We start from the raw sequence: 17,704 nt of genomic DNA, 5'->3' as shown, positions 1-17,704 counted from the left end.
AAATCACAAGAAGAGTCAAGTCTCTAACCTTGTGAAATATAACGCAGATGCAGACACACATACAAACAGAATCTCAAGGTCATTTTGAAGGGTAAAAATTCCTAGATTCTACGACACTGCTGCAACCTTTCCCCTGTAGTTAACAAAGCAATCACACTGTAGAAAGACTCAGTTCACAAGACAAGTAGGTAGTTAGATTAGCATATCTCTTCTGGCCCCATATGCCATTTGTGGATTGATTTGGGTAGCTAAAAAAGTAGAGGAATGGCCTGGAAGATATTGTCTGAGTGTTCACTGCTGTGTCCCTATTCATACCTACTATTTGTTTCCATATTGACTTCATTGCCTGTGATTGCATAGCGGGCATAGATTTTGCTGAGTAACTTGTGGCTTCAATTACTTCCCCTCTGATTTCCGAGTTCCCTTTTCTCTGGAGTAATTGAGGGTCGCCTTTTTAAGCATCAGTTACTGGTTAGTTGTGTCTGTAACCATAGTTACAGATAGTAAATATTGTAGGAAGCTGGGCTAAGTGCATGCAAGACTCTAGGAGATAATCTGGAAATTGTGTTGAGTTGTTGGGGTTTTTCAGGGGGAACAAAAAGGGAAGTGGAGGGAGGTCCCTGATGGCAACATGCTTTTTCAGTCATTTGCCATGTTTTGAAAAAAATGATATGAAGGATATGTAGCTGAGTAACTTTTAGACCCAATACTTTGTTGTCTCAGTAAAATTGCTAACTGAATCAGAGGACCAATGTATTATTTTCTCAAGTGATTTTCTTTTCCTCCAGAAAATCTTGTGTATATTTGTTTTGTGCCATTTGACTTCTCAGCATTATTTCTGCATCACTAACTCAATGGTTCATATCGACCTCTTTAATCACAGAGCAATTTCAGCTAAGCATTTGTCCAAGGTCACCTAATCAGTCAGTGGCAGAAGTAACACTAATATAACTTATCCTGATTGTCAGTCCTAACTCTCCTTCCAGGGTGATTACTACTTTTTGTGTCAGCTTCAATATGTTCATGTCTATTTATCTATTTATTTATTTTGCTAAAATTCTAAAGATATGGAGTCACTTGCACCATCCAAGAGTTTATGCTAGGATATTTGCAGGGGGTGGGGAGGAGGTGTGCCTCACTTTAATGCTTACAAAATCATTTTCAGAAGAAACTTCTGTATATATAATATCAAGTCCTAATTTCCTATAGCTTTTCTTAACAATATTCTATAACCAAAGAATATTTAAAAAATTATCTTTGATGTTTTCATGAGATTGAAATTACTGTTTAATGACTGTGTTAATGATCACTTTTATTTTTTTGAATGTAATAATAGCTTTTTATTTTTAAAAATATATTCAAAGATAGTTTTCAACATTCACCTTTATAAAACTTTGTATTCCAATTTTTTTCTTCCTCTTATCTCCTCCAGTAGACAGCAAATAATCTAAGTTAAATATGTGCAGTTCTTGTAAACATATTTACACATTTATCATACTGTGCAAGAAAAATCACATCAAAAGGGGGAAAAGTGAGAAAGGGAAAAAACAAACAAATAAACAACAACAAAAAGGTGAAAATACTATGTTGTGATCCACATTCAATCCCCATAGCTCTCTCTTTCTCTGGATGTGAATAGCTTTCTATCATAAGTCTATGGGAATTGCTTTGAATCATCTCTTTGAAAAGAACCAAGTTCATCCCAGTTGATCTTCACATAATCCTATTATTGTTGTATACAAAGTTCTCTTGATTATACTCATTTCACTTAGCATCAGTTCATATAAGTCTTTCCAGGCTGTTCTGAAATTAGCCTGCTCATCATTTCTTATAGAACAATAACATTCTGTAACATTCATATACCATAACTTGTTCAGCCGTCCTCCAGCTGATGGGCATCCACTCAGTTTCTAATTTCTTGCCACTACAAAAAGGGCTGCCACAAACATTTTTTGTACATGTGGGTTTTTTCCCCTTTTTTTATGACCTCTTTGGGATACAGACCTAATAGAGATACTATGATTACTTTTTAAATTAAATTTCTTTCATTTATGTATTCTGAATAAAACATCATGATTATCAATAAAGTCAGTGAGGTAGACACACCTAAAAATGGTGATAAATATCATCAGCAGATGCTACCCTTACGTCCTCAGAGAGAGCACTATAATTTCCTAGTAATGTAATAACTTCTTTATCCTAACATTCATCTCTCATTTGGAAATAATCATTAATGAAAAAATTTTAAATGATGGTAGAATCAAAGATGTCTTAGCCACTCTTTTATGTACATGGGGAAATGAGTGGCATGTTGAAAAGTACCAAGATAATTAAATTTTCTAATGCCCAAAGGTTTTATTTTATGGGAGCTATAGCATTAGCAATATGTAAGTATAATTCCTCTGTCTTTCTTCACTTTGTCTATAGTGTCTATAGTATAGTAATTTATAAAAGCTCTTACCTCACAGGGTAATTATAAGAATTGAATGAGATAACATATGTGCATTTCATAGCTATTCAGAGTTAGCTAGGTAGTACTGTGAATAGAGTCCTGGGTTTGGAATCAAGAAATCCTGAATTCAAATGTGGCCTCAGATATTTACTAGCTCAGCAATTCTGAGCAAGTCATTTAAACTGTCTTCCTCAGTATTTTCATCTATAAAGTGGGGTTATAATACTAATAGCCAATCTCCCAAGAATGTTGTGAGGATAAAAATTTGTACAAGTGCTTATACAAATATTATTATCATTAAATAACATTTTATAATTTACAAATCAGTATTTTTATACTTTGTCAAGTAGGTGGTTTATATTAACCTCATGTTACAGATGAAGGAACTGAGGCTCAAATTGTTTCCATGACTTGAACCCATAGCTTCTGGCATATGATAAGCAATTGACAAATATTTACTGATTGGTTGAACTACATCATTTGGCTGGAGATGCCTTTGCTGAAACTCCTACATACTACCATACTACTTCTTAATGTTGAAACAAGGGACTTTGCTAGAGGATGACTTTGACAATCATTATCAGAAAAAAATGGACCACTTTCATCAATATTGTCCTGCATTGTTCTTGTTGCCTGAGGTCTCCCATAAAGCTGATGTTTTCTGTTGTGTTATTTGAGATAGAAATATCAATTATCACATCTTTTTAATAAACCTTTCATGAATTCAAATCTGGTTTCAGATAGTAGACCTGAGCAGGTCACTTAACTCTGTCTTAGTTCCTTATCTGTTTAAAAAAAATTTATGTGGAAAAGAGAATGATAAACCATTCTAGTGTCTTTGCCATGAAAATCCCAAGTGTGGAGAATTTTGAAGTCATTGCCAAGTTGGCAGAATGGAATCAGGAAGCTCCTTGAGCTCTCCTAGTTTCCCTTCAAAACCACATAAAAACCAAGCCTCTGAACAGAATCTGGAATAACAGAGCCTATGAAGATACAAAAATAATTTTTCTACTTCAAGATTGGTTAGAAGGACTTCAGGGAAGGTCAGTGTCACTGGGGTGAAAGGGACACATAGCTCAGCTCAAACTGTGCCTGAGAAAGCTGGTGGGGAGGGTTTTAATCATAGTGGATTATCAACCAAAATCTTTGGTCCTGGCTCAGTAAAACAGTAGCAGAGCAGATAAGTGGAGCAGCATTCAGCCCCAATGCAGAATGCAAATTACTAGTCTGGGAAACCTGGGCAACAGCAGGAGGGATGAATTCAGACTACCCCATGTTGTAAACAAGATACCAAATACCTGGGGCTCCTATGCTCAAGGCCAAGACTCAAAGCTACATAAGAAGCTTAGGATAGCTCTCTCTGTTTCCCAGAAGCAAAACTTGAATTTAAGAATCATGAAATAGGAAAAAGGAAGAAAGTGAGCAAGAAATAGAAAAGAACTATAGAAACTACTTAACTATAGAGAGCTACTACAATGACAGGGAAAACCAAAACATCAACTCAGATGAGTACAAAATGCCCATATGCAAAACTTCAAAAGGAGATATGAATTGTTCTCAAATCCAGAGAGGCTTCTTGGAAGAGCTCACAAAGGATTTTAGAAACCAAATAAGAGAGGAGGTAGAACACAAATTAGGAAAAGAAATGAGAAGTATGCAAGAGAGAGTCATCAGCTTGGAAAAAGAAACAATTCTTTGAAAAATGCAATTGGTCAAACACAAAAAAAATTACTGAAGAAATCAATTCCTTAGAAAAATACAATAAGATAACTACAAAAAAAGAAAAAAGAAAAGAAAAAACAATTGAAGAAAACAATATATTTTTAAAAGAATTAATTAAATTGAAAAGAAGATATGAACACTAACTGAAAAAAAATCATATATTAAAAACTAAAACCAGGTAAATGGAAGCTAAAAGATTCTAAGAAATATCAAGAATCAGTTATACAAACTAAAAAGAATGGAGAAATGTAAGAAAATGTAAAATACTTTCTTGGAAAAACAGATACAGGAGAGACAACTTAAAAATTATTGTTTTATCTGAAGACCATGACCAAAAAAAAAAAAGTCTGGATAGCATTCTTCAACAGATCACCAAGGAAAACTGCCTTGATATATTAGAACCACAGGGCAAAATAGTCATTGAAAGAATCCATCAATTACCTCCAGAAAGAGATTCCACAAGAAAAACCTCAAGAAACATTGTTGCAAAACTCCAGAATTACAATTTCAAGGGGAAAAAAAAACCTAAAGGCTGCCAGAAAAAAATAATTCAAGTATCAAGGAGTCCCAGGATTACCCAGGATTTGGCAGCTTCTACAATAAAGGATCAGAGGACTTGGAATACCATATTCTGGAAAGCAAAGTACCTGGGGTTACAACCAAGAATCAACTATCCAGCAAGATTGAGCATCATCTTTTAGTGGAGGAGATGGACCTACAATGAAGTAAAGAACTTTCAATCATTTATATTGAAAAGACCAGCATTAAACAGGAAACTTGACCTATAAATATAGGACTCAAAAGAAACATAGAAAGGTAAACAAGAAAGGGGGGGGGGGAAACATTAGTTAAAGGTTAAACTGTTTATATCCCTACATGGGAAGATGATACTTGTAACTCTTGAGAACTGTATCTTTTATTAAGGCAGTTAGAGGGGGCATACATAAATAGAGGGTATGGGTATAAATTGATTCAGATGTGATGATATTAAAGAAACAGACATTAAGGTGTGGGATAATGATTGTACTAGGAGTAGAAGAAAGGGGAGGAACGGGATAAATTAGACCACATGAAGAACAAAAGATCTATTATAGGAGAGGGGTGAATATTTTCTGAAACTTAATCTCATTGGTTTGGGCTTATAGAGGGAATAACAGACACTCTCAGTTGGGTGTAGAAATTTATCTTCCCCTATAGAGGAGTTGGAAGAGAAAGGGTAAAGAAAAGAAAGGTATTACATAGAAGGGAGGGCAGAAACACTAGGAGAAAGAGATAAGAGAAAGGAGGAGGAGTGATAGAAAGGAGGGCAGGTTGAGGGAATGGTTGGTCAGAAGCAAAATACTAGTGAAGAGGAACAGGGTGGAAAGAGGAAATAAGTATATCCAGAGGAGAAAATAGGATGGAGGGAAATACACAGCTGGTAATCATAACTGTATATGAATGGGATGAACTTCCATAAAATGGAAGTGAATAGCAGAGTAGATTAAAAAACAGAATCCTACAATATGCTGTTTACAAGAAATATATTTGAAACAGAGATGCACACAGAGTAAAGAGAAAAGATTGCACCAGAATATATTATGCTTCAGTTGAAGCAAAAAAATCAGAAGAAGCAATTTTGATCTCATACAAAGCAAAAAAAAAAAAAAGAAAAAAAAAGATCTGATTAAAAGAGATAAGGAAAGAAGCTACATCTTGTGAAAAGGTATCATAAATGATGAAGTAATATCAATATTAAATATATAATCACCAGGTGAAACAGCATCCAAATTCTTAGAGGAGAAATTAAGTCCGTTAAAGGAAGAAATAGACAGCAAAACTATACTAGTGGGGGACCTCAACCTTCCTTTCTCAGAATCAGATAAATCTAATATAAAGTAAACAAGAAAGAAATTAGAGAGTTAATAGAATTTTAGAAAACTTATGTATGATAAACTCTGGAGAAAAAAGAATGTGTATAGAAAGGAATATGCCTTTTTCTCAGGGGTATATGGTAACTACACAAAAATTGACCAAGTATTAGGGCATAAAAACCACACAGTCAAATGCAGAAGGAAAGAAATAGTAAATGCATCTATTTCAGATCATAGTGCCATAAAAATTACATTCAATAAAGGGCTAGGGAAAGATATACTAAAAACCCATTGGAAGTTAAATAATCCAATCCTAAATAATGACTAGGTCAAACAATAAACAGAAACAATCGATTATTTCATCCAAGAGAATGTTAGTAATGAGACAATATCAAAACTTATGGGATGCAGTCAATCAATTCTTAGGGAAAATTTTATATCTCTAAATACTTACATGAATAAAATAGAGAAAGAGAAGATCAATGAATTGGGCATGCAACTAAAAAAAGCTAGAAAAAAGAATAAATTAAAATCTTCAGTAAATACCAAATTAGAAATTCTGAAAATTCAGAGGAGAGATTAATAAAATTGAAAGAAAACTATTGAATTTAAAGGAATAAAATAAAGAGTTGGTTTTATGGAAAAACCCAACACAATTGATAAATCTTTGGTTAATTTGACTAGAAAAAGAAAAGAAGAAAACCAAATTACTAGCATCAGAAATGTAAAAGGGGGAACTTACCCCAATGAAAAAGAAATTAAAGCAACAATTAGGAGCTGTTTTGCCCAAATGTATGCCAACAAATCTGACGATCTAATTGAAATGGATGAATATTTACAGAAATATAAATTGCTCAGGTTAACAGAAGGTGCTAAGAAGTCATCAATGAACTCCCTAAAAAAAAATTTCCTGGGCCAGATAGCTTTACAAGTGAATTTTATCAAATATTTTAAAAACCATTTTAAAAAATCAATAAAAAATAGTCAAAGTCCTGAAAAAAATTTTTTATGATATAAATATGGTGCTTTTACTTAAACCAGGAAGAGCCAAAAAAACAGAGAAAGAAATTTATAGACCAATCTCTCTAATAAATATTAATGCAAATTAAAAAAATAAAATATTAGCAAAGAGATTACAACAATTTATCAACAAGATAATATACTATGTCCAAGTGGGATTTATACCAGGAGTTCAGGGCTGGTTCTATATAAGGAAAACTATTGGCATGATTGACTGTCAATAACAAAAATAACAGAAATTATATGATAATCTCAATAGGTGCAGAAAAACTTTTGACAAAATACAGCACCTGGTCCTATTAAAAACATTAGAAAGCATAGAAATAAATGTAGTTTCCCTTAAAATGATAAGCAGCATCTATCTAAAACCATCAACAAGAATTATACATAATAGGAAGATGCTAAATGTATTCCCAATAAGATCACTACTGTTATTCAATATTGCACTGGAAATATACTAAAAAAGAATTAGTGTTGTCAATGAGGTGATAAAATTATCATTCTTTGCAGATGATATGATGGTATCATTAGAGAATCCTAGAGGATCAAACAAAAAAAACTACCTGAAGCAATTAACATCTTTAGCAAAGTTGTGAGTTATAAAATAAATCCACATAAATAATCAGCATTTATGTATATTACCAAAAAGCACAACAGCAAGAGATAGAAATAGAAAATTCCATTTTAAAATAACTGTAGACAAAATAAAATATTTAGGTGTCAACCTGCCAAGACAAACGCAGGAACTATATAGAATAATTACAAAACATTTTTCACACAAATAAAGTCAAATATAAACAATTGGAAAAATATCAAGTGCTCATAAGTCAGCCAAGCATTAATAAAAAAAAAGACCATTCTTCTTAAATTAGCCTACTTATTCAGTGCCATACCAGACTGCTAAAACATTATTTTACAGTGTTAAAAAAAATTTAAAATGCATCTGCAAAAAGAAAAGATCAAGAATATCAAAGGAATTAATGAAAAAAATTCCAAAGGATAGTGGCTTAGTAGGACCAGAGCTAAAATTCCATTATGAAGCATGAGTCTTCAAAATCATTTGGTACTGGCTTAGAAATAGACTGGTGAATCAGTGGAATAGGTTAGGTATACAAGACACAATAATCAATGGCTACCACAATCTAATGTTTGGTGATTCCCCAGACTCCAGCTGGGATAAGAACTCACTATTTCACAAAAATTTCTGGGAAAACTGGAAAATAGTATGTGAGAAATTCAGCAAAGACCTACATCTCACACTCCATACCAAAATAAGGTCAAAATGGATATATGATTTAGTCATAAAGGGTGATACTATAAGTAAATTAGGAAAGCAAGAATACTTTATCTCAGATCTTTGGAGAAGGGAAAAATTTATGACCAAAGAGAACTAGAGAACATTATGAAATGCAAAATGAATAATCTTGATTACATTAAAATAAAAAAGATTTTGCACAAACAAAATTAATGTGGCTAAGATTAGAAGGGAAATAGAAAGCTGGGGAAAAGTTTTTACAGTCAGTGTTTCTGAAAAAATTATTTCTAAAAATTTCTAAAAAAAATAGAGAATTCAGTCAAATTTATAAGAATACAAGTCATTCCAAAATTGATAAATCATTAAAGGATATGAATAGACAATTTTCATATGAAAAAATTCAAGCCATCTATAGTCATATGAAAAAATGTTCTAAATCATTATTATGAAATGCAAATTAAAACAATTTTGTGGTACCAGTTCAGATTTGTTAAGATAACAGGAAAAGAAAATGATAAGTATTGGAAATGTGGGAAAACTGGGACATTAATGCATTGTTGGTAGAGTTGTTAATTGATCCAACAATTCTGGAGAACAATTTGGAACTTTGTCCAAAGGACACGTAGTCCAGCTCCAGGACATACAGTCCTCTATGCATTACACTAGGCTGTTCTTTATTAACTGCACAAATTAAGTAGATATAAATATTTCTTAATAACCACCCCAGACAAAAAGATATCAAGCTGATTTTATAGTCCCTAAAATTTGTGAATGAAGAGGTGAAGAGGCTGAGATTTTTTTTTAATGTATAGATAGTTAAAATGTATAAGAAAAAATGCTAGAGACTATCAATTTTCCCATAAAACCATTATTTTAATTAGAAACCTCCAAAAGGATAAACCAGGGATGTACATAAAAAAGAGCCATCCTCCTTCCTATTCATCAGTCAAACATTTAAGAGCCTCCTATATGACAGGCACTTTGCTAATCGACAGTGACTTCAAGGGAATTGACAAGAATAACTCATAGTTGAGTCCTTCAGTCAGGTCCAACTCTTCATGAGCCCATTTGGGATTTTCTTGGAAAAAACATGGAGTAATTTGCCATTTCCTTCTTTAGCTCATTTTAGAGGAACCTGAGGCAAACAGAATCAAGGGACTTGTCCAGGGTCTGAGGCCAGATTTGAACTCAGAAAAATGAATCAGCCTGATTCTAAATCTAGCACTCTGTGTACTATAGCACCACTTACCTGCCCTGATTAAAGCAATCCTGAGGTTCAGTTTCTTCATTTGTAAAATGGGGGTGTTAACAGACCATCTGCTTCACAGAATCAGTGAGAAAAAAATGCTTGTAAATTGTAAACTGTCTCAAATGTGAAAAGTATATTTATTGTCATTACTGTTGCAAATATTTACTGGAATGCTGTAAGGAGGATCTTAGAAAGGAGCTAGGATGAATTAAACCCAGAATATCTGCAACCATATTGTAGTTTGGGTTATTATTGAGAGTAATGAGAGCAGAGATGACAAAAACTTTTGTAGTTTGAAGGTTGTTGGAATCTAAGCCAATCTAGTAAGTTTTAAGTGCCTGTTATGCTCCAAGCACAGTGCTAAGTAGATCAATATATCAATTAAATCAATATATCAATAAAAAGAAAGACAGACTTACCCTTAAGGAGCTTATAATTTATTTGGGGAAGGACAATATATAAAAGGAGGCAGGAAAGGGGCAGGATGATGAAGGAAGACCAGAAACCAGGAGTTTCTGGCACAGGGTCATCTTGGTCTGTGCAGTTGAAATCAAGTAGGAAAGCAATTGCAGAATGGAATAAACCCAAAAAGTCCAGTTTCTACCCTCCATAAAGAAAGGCATTGAGAAGAGTTTGGGACTTCACCATTCACCCTCCAGTTGGATAAGAGGCAAAGAGAGGAGGTGTCAGTCAAAGCTTGATTGATGTTGAGATTAGACATGATGAGGTTAACCTGGGAGGGCCATCTTTTCCCAGGGAATTGAAACTAGATAGAATAGCAGATATGAGAGTGGGGCGTGAATCCAGATGTAAAGTTATATATATATATGTATATATATATGTATATGTGTATGTATGTATGTATATATATATACATACATACATACACATATACATATATATATACATATATATATACAAGTGTATGTATATATACATATATATATACATATATGTATATATATATATATATAAAAGTGTATATATATACATACATCCACAGAACAAGTGAAGGCAATAGATAGGAGTGTCCTGTATCAATCTTGACATCATGTTGTTTATTGACCAGCACTGGAGCCAACTCTAGACCTTGCCTCTCTTTAGTGTCCCTCAGTCCTTGTGTTTACCTGATTTTAATGTCCAAACTATAGTGAACCTTAGTGAATGAGTCATCTAATTCAATTCAGCAAAGATTAAGTGCCTTTACAAGTTTGTAAGGCATTAGCCTTTTAAAAAAATTTTTTTAGTGCTGCTTTTATGTCTTTTATATTTATCTTTTGGTCATTTAACATATATAGATCTGCTCCCTCAGATTAATACTCACAAACTTTCCCTCCTTTGAAAGACTATTTTTAAAAAGAAAAAAAAAACAGCATGATATATTGATTTTTTTTCTAATTTAAATTATTTTTTAATTTATGGGATAAAGCAAGCATGTCTGTTAACAATACAATAAAAAAGAAAGATGAGAGCAGCTGGTGGCACAGTACATAGAGCACCAGCCCTGAAGTCAGGAGGACCTGAGTTCAAATCTGATCTCAGAGACTTAACAGTTCCTACCTCTGCAATCCTGGGCAAGTCACTTAACCCCAATTGCCTCAGCAAAAAAAAGATGACTGTACAAGAAACTGCAGTTCTACTATGTAAAACTTGCTATTCCTTTCAAATACACAACAAACTTATCATGTAAATTCCCTTTTTTTTCTCCCATCAATTCCCACCCTGAAATTGTAAACAGATCCACCTGTTTTGGGAAAGTTATTTGGAATTATGCCCAAAGAGTTATTAAACTAGCTGTACCCTTTGACCTAGAAATACCACTATTAGGTCTGTTTCCACAGATCATTAAGGAAAAAGGAAAAGAATATATATATATATTTTAAAGTATTTATACTAGCTCTCTTTATGGTGGCAAGAAACGAGAAATCTCAGGGATACACTTTAATTGGGAAATAACTGAACAAGTTGTGATATATGATTGTGAAGGAATATTACTGTGCTATAAGAAATGATGGGCTCAGTGATCCTAGATGCATGGTTATATTTTGTCTTTACAGAAACAGGGGACATACATAAGGACCCCTATAAACTATACATTGACATACTTTTAACATGTTATCTGTGTTTGCTATAAATGTTTTTCTATAATTTATTGGGTTTTTTTTATTTATTTGTTAAATATTTCCCAGTTACATTTTAATCTAGTTCTTACCTTAGGGTGTTAGATACTTCTGTTTTCCATCACAGTCATTCATGGGCACACTCATAGACCCACACCCTCTCACCTCAGTTTGAATACCTTTTATAGGGTACACTATGATTCTAGTGCCTGGTCCTTTGCAGCCCACAATTAGACCAAGCACATATCTGGTTTGGGAGGGAGAAACAGTATAAAGTGAACTAATGAACCCTTGGGAAAGTGAAGAAGGGGCAGGAGATTTTTAGAAATCTCTTTTAGATATGAAGAGAAAGAACAAAGTAGAGAGAATTGAGTACACACTGATTTAAAGCAGTAGAGCCAGAGCCTCTTAAATCTCTTAGAATTGCTAATGGGGGCCTAGGAGACCCATGGAGAGGAAACAGGAGATGCTAATACAGTATAATTATTTGAACAATATCTTGAGCAAGGACTAGACTGAGAATATGAAATCTAGTGGAGTTGCAGTCAGTTGTTGAGAAGATGGCTAGATGGGGAATTGGGAAGGAAGGGGAAAACAGTAGAATCAGAAACTCCAAAAAGATAAACTAGGATTTTACAGAGAAAGGAACAATGTTGGATTTTTTTTGAGATTTGTTGTAGAGTTTAGGGTTTTTTTTTAATTGTTTTATTTTCCCCAATAACTTAATGGGATTATCAATAGCAACTTGACCAGACATAAAGTGTAAATTGGTATGAAGCTGGTATGAAGAACTATAATTTTATTTATCTTTATTTATTTATTTATTTATTGCTAAGGCAGTTGGGATTAAGTGACTTGCCTAGGGTCATACAGCTAAGAAGTGTTAAGTGTCTGAGGCCAGATTTGAACTCAGATTCTCCTGACTTCAAGGGTAGTGCTGTATCTACTGTGCCACCTAACTGTCCTGCTGTAATTTTATTAGGATTTACATAAAGAGCAAATGAAAATAAGGAATTCTGAAAATACCATTGAATACCTACCTTTCCTTTAAAGCTAAAGCTACATTTGAACTAGGCTATGTAAAATTGAACTTACGATTTTTAACCATTTGATCATAATATCAAATTCTTTTATATAATAATAAAGGCTGATTTAAAAATCTGAATCACGTGTGTGGAATTGCTGAAGAAATAAAATATGGAAAAGTCAGAGATGTAGTTTTTGAGACAAAGTCTGCCCTTCTTAAATGGTGAAATGCTTCCATTGATAGCACATGTTCTTTCATAGATACCACTAATTTACATGCTGTCTTCATAAAAATTATAAATGCATCTGTTTTTTAGGTCTTTAAATAACCAATACTGCAAGAAGGTGATAGGTGGGATGGTATGGAATCCAACCAAGAGGAGATCTTTATCAGTAGACCATTTAGAAACCAAAAGTCTTCCTTCTCGATCTCCTCCAGTTACTCCCAACTGGTAAGTCATTTCTTTCACTTGCTATCCATAAGTGAACATGTATTTCTTTTCAAAATTCAAGCTCATCTAAAGAAAAGGACTGAACTTTAACATTCCTAGCAATAAAATTTTATTTTCTTTTAAGTTAACACATAGAATAGTTGTCTGAAATGTTTAAAATAACTAATTATATAATACTAGTGTAAAATATGGCTTTCAGTGGTGGCAATGGATTTAGGGAGATCTGGAGATAATATTCCTAGAATGACGATCTTGGAGTTGCTCTTTAAAGCCCAGGAAAAGTATCTGAGAGCTTTTGTAGGTAATTTTCTATAGACATGAAGCCTAAATGTTGCTGAATAACAGAAAGGTGGGGCACTGTAAAGAAAAAAGAGAGAGAAATTAAATGAAAAATATTAACCTGTTGTAAAAAAAAAATTGTCACTCATGATCCATCTATACCTGAAATACATAGATTACAATACCTTTGTCCCTTTTCATCTTGTATACTTTTCATCCACATTTTCCCATAAATCATCAGTAGAAGAGCTATCCAATTACTAGAAGCCTTCCTTTTCTTCTGTTTTTATTTTCCCTACCACACAGGGTTGTGAGAAAACCTTAAAGCGCTATTTAACTGTGAGTAATAATACCCTAAGGGTACCAATGTCTCATTCAGGTCATCCATTCTTCTTGCTATATGACTAGCCCACCTCCTTTTCTCATCATTCATATCTTTTCCTTTACTTCTTGCACGCAAGTCATTATGGGTAACATGCTACAAAGCCTGCTTCTACCCACCAAAACCTTTCCATCACCCTTCAGATTGTTTATAATTTTAGCTCTTCTGAGATGATTGCACTCCATAATTCAAAGTTTTGGAGGAACTAAAATAAAAGATTAAAAGAACAACAACAACAAAAATCAAACATCACCCAGAAAAAGGTAACCAAAATAATTCAGAAAATACATAGTAGTGGTTGCATGGGGGTGGAAGGGTTGAAGGGATGGGTGAAAATTCAGGGAAAGAGGAGCATAAAGTTTTTCATAAAGTTAAACTAAAAAGGATTATTTCAGCCAAGAAATAATCTTAATAATCCTCCCTTAAAGGAGTTGATTGACAGTCTAGGAAGCTGTAAAGTGATGGAATAAAGCAGACTTGTTCACCAATGCCAGATATCTAATAACTGGTTAGAAGTTTACACCTTGAAGCTTAGAAGAGGTAAAATTAGTAAGTACAGTAATAATTCTCATCTAGAGGTCATGTACAGGGCAAATCAGCTATTCAGAACAGAGCCAAAAATTTTAAAAGGGCTCTTAGCAACCAAAATAGATTTCACAAAGGCCATACAGTATAGCTGATGCATTCTTCTCTTGGGAATGTCATCAAGCAACCTCAACAAAACTATTTTTAAAAAAATGGTTTCATCAGTGTAGGGTACTCCTAGTATGTACCATTACATACTCTTTCTCTACCATTATAAATAAGCCATGTGACTTCTAGACTTTGAGAGTTGGCTTGTGGCACTAAGAGACTAAATAACTTGTTGGGTATATATGAGAGAGAAGGCTTGGGCCATGTCTTTCAGATTCTGGCCACTATTTTGCACTATTTCTGTATTCAAGTTTTTTTTAATTAAATGTGCAGATATTTTTTTTCCAAAAAGTGTGATTCTGATGGCTTATTTTGGTTTGGAGGTAATATATGGAGGTATAAAAGGCTCTGTTAGCAGACCACAAGCTCTAGCTGATTTACCATGCCAGAAAGGCTTTTAAATATGACCCTGTAAACAGATTGATTCTGCTTTTCTAAAGATCAGCTTAATTAAATCCAGAGGCCAGTAGGCTGATTATGTGGTAATAAATTCTTTGGCCATAGTAGTTCACAAAAGAAGGAAAAATACAAAATGGTCTTAGCCCTGTGCATTTACCTCCCACTTCTATGTTCATGGCAGCAAGGCAGCAGAGAAAGGAACACAGGATGCTGAGAATCACCATTTTTAGACCATTTCTAAATTTAACTGTTTGTAGATCTTTGTCCAGTGGCCCATGAGTGGACATTTTACTGGAGGAAATTAATAAGTGCTAATCTTTACCGTCTTGTTATAAACAAAACCAAAAGAAAGAAGGAAGTTGCAGCTATATAGAAAGATGGTCCACAGGTTCTCCTTGGGGAGTAAGCAAAATTGTCAGAGTAGTATTTTAATCATTTACCTAAAGGAAATAGGAATTATTATTTCATGGGATGTTTGATTAGCTCATTTTGCAGCACTCTGAAATGTTTCCAAAAGAATCACCATGAAAATAATAATAGATTTATAAGCCAGCTTCTACTACAGAGGATGGAGAAGTAGAGAAGGTGAATGAAGAAATTAATAAGATCCTCTAAGTCACATTAACTCAGTGATTTTTAAAGAACAATGAAAATAAGTAAAACTGACAAGAAAGCTTAGAAAATTTGGCTTAGGAAAAAGAATGACTGAAACTAAAAAGACTACATAAGTCTCACACTTGTATATCATGAATACTTTCTATAAAAAAAGACTAGATGGGCATGGGATATGACAAACACTGAATAATATCACAAAAATGAAATTGATTATATTTTAGCAGACAGGAAATGATTTACTTATGTGATAGTCATTACTGAATCAGCTGTCTGTTTATAGTCAAACCATCGTCTTATTAGAATAAAGATCAAAATTAGTACAGAGCTTAAAGAAAGAATAAAAATGAGAAAAAGATAGAACATTTTATTAACATTATTCCATCCTGACCTATTTTAAACAAGTTACTGATGGTGAAAAATAGAATGTGGGTGGAAAAAAGAACATACAGTCTACAATATCATAAAATATTTTTACTGAAATAAATCAGTTGCCATAATGAAGAGACCAAAAGATAGCTCAAAATGCTTTAATCGGTAAATATTTGACTTTATATATCAAAGAAAGATGGTAATGAAGTCTAAGGCTGGTTTAGGTGATCAATTTGTTTATAAGATTTTCTGGAGAAGGATGATGGAAGAATGAATGGTATTGCCTCATAAACCAGAGGGAAACAGTGAAAAAACAGCACTAGTTTTATAGAGCTTGGCAAGAGATCTAACTAAGCAAAATCATCCCAAGGATATCAGTGTGAAGAAATCTTGAAAAAATTTGCAAAGATTTTAATAATGCACTTTAAAAAAAACAATCTTAAAAGCAATAAAGCCACTATATTTGGCTTCTTAACATATTAATTCCAGGTGGGTGAACAGAGGAGATATGGATGACATTTCAGAGATAAAAGATGGAAAAATCAGCTAGATCTATATATAGTGCACATACAGGAGATCCATGTTGGAAGTTACACAGTTTTGATTGGATCTGAAAAGATTGATTTATAAGATATCTGAAGGAAGGGGAAATCTTAAAGGCATAGAAAAAAAATCTTATACTTTTTTCATATTGGAGGGGTTTTTTTTCCTGTGGTAAAGATGTAGAAAATTATTAAACACATATTTGTATGAGTATAGTGTTCCTTTTAATCCTAAATAAGATGGGGCCAAGTGGACCCCTACTCAGTACTTTTAGCAACAGATAATACTTCACAAACCATCAGGAGAAAAATTGTGACAAAATAGTACTCACCAATCTCTAGGAACTTCAGCTCTACTGAGTTTTCTTGGAACTTCTCAAGAATGTTTTTCCTCTTAACCCTAGCAACTGTCTTTTTCACTGTGGTGGCAGGTTCTAAGCTCTTCGTTGTTATTTATTTATTTTTTTGGAACTTATTAATGCCAAAAAAAAAAAGTAATCAAACACTATTACTGATTTATATGCCTGCTTTATTGTTTATATAAAGTTTTTCTGAAAACATTCTATTCATGCATCAAAGATATTAAAAATTAATTTCACCAAGAAGGGTGAACAGAGAGACACACATGGTTGTTGTGAACAGAGTGCAACATATATTATAAAAAGGGGTTACAGAGGAGAATTAGAATAAAAAGTGTCATTTAAAAATATATGATTAATAAAGCAGATGGTCTGGTTATGTGGCAAGAATAATGGATAATCAGTGGATAGCCTGTATGATCCATTCATGTTGTCAGAAGAAATAGAAAGAAGCCTCCAGCCTTTGGATGAATCCTCTATGGAGAACTCATGGCAAGTCATAGATAAAACTTGTGAATCATAGGCAAGTTTAGGTGGTCTTTGATATGCATCACTGAAGAGAATGTACACACTGATGAGATTCCAGAACTAGTTGCATATTTGTGATAAAAACAGACATTATAATTATAATATGCTTCCTAGGTTTTTGTTCCATGGGTTGCCCAGATCTTAGTCCATCTATAATAATGTGATGTCCTTCCTTTTGAAACATGATTCAATGCTGTTCTTATAGATTTAACAGTAGGACATCTCAGGTAATCAATAGTATATCTAAAAATGTTATTTTCGACATCAACTGGATAGCTGGCAAGCTTCTCAAAAGTATCATGCCTTGTTAGCATTTTCTCAAGCCCCAAGGAAAAAAAATGTCATCTAAGGGAATGGGCTTCTTTTCCCCCTAGGCTATCCATCCTAAT

General features: G+C 33.4%; 1 protein-coding gene across 7 annotated transcripts in view; it reads left to right on the top strand.

Annotated features, from left to right (window-relative positions):
* The window catches only part of PTPN3 (protein tyrosine phosphatase non-receptor type 3), a 238,638-nt gene that overhangs the window by 156,276 nt on the left and 64,658 nt on the right, over positions 1–17,704 (top strand). For all 7 annotated transcript variants that reach the window (XM_074281840.1, XM_074281839.1, XM_074281841.1 and 4 more), the window contains one exon: positions 13,015–13,149. In XM_074281840.1, coding sequence (XP_074137941.1) covers positions 13,015–13,149 — 135 coding nt within the window. The remainder of the gene's footprint in view (positions 1–13,014; positions 13,150–17,704) is intronic.

This window comes from Sminthopsis crassicaudata, chromosome 1 (genome assembly GCF_048593235.1).
Source record: "Sminthopsis crassicaudata isolate SCR6 chromosome 1, ASM4859323v1, whole genome shotgun sequence".
NCBI classification, from domain to species: Eukaryota; Metazoa; Chordata; class Mammalia; order Dasyuromorphia; family Dasyuridae; genus Sminthopsis; species Sminthopsis crassicaudata.
The sequence above is the reverse complement of the archived record's forward strand: the minus strand, read 5'-3'. Positions and strand labels throughout refer to the sequence as shown.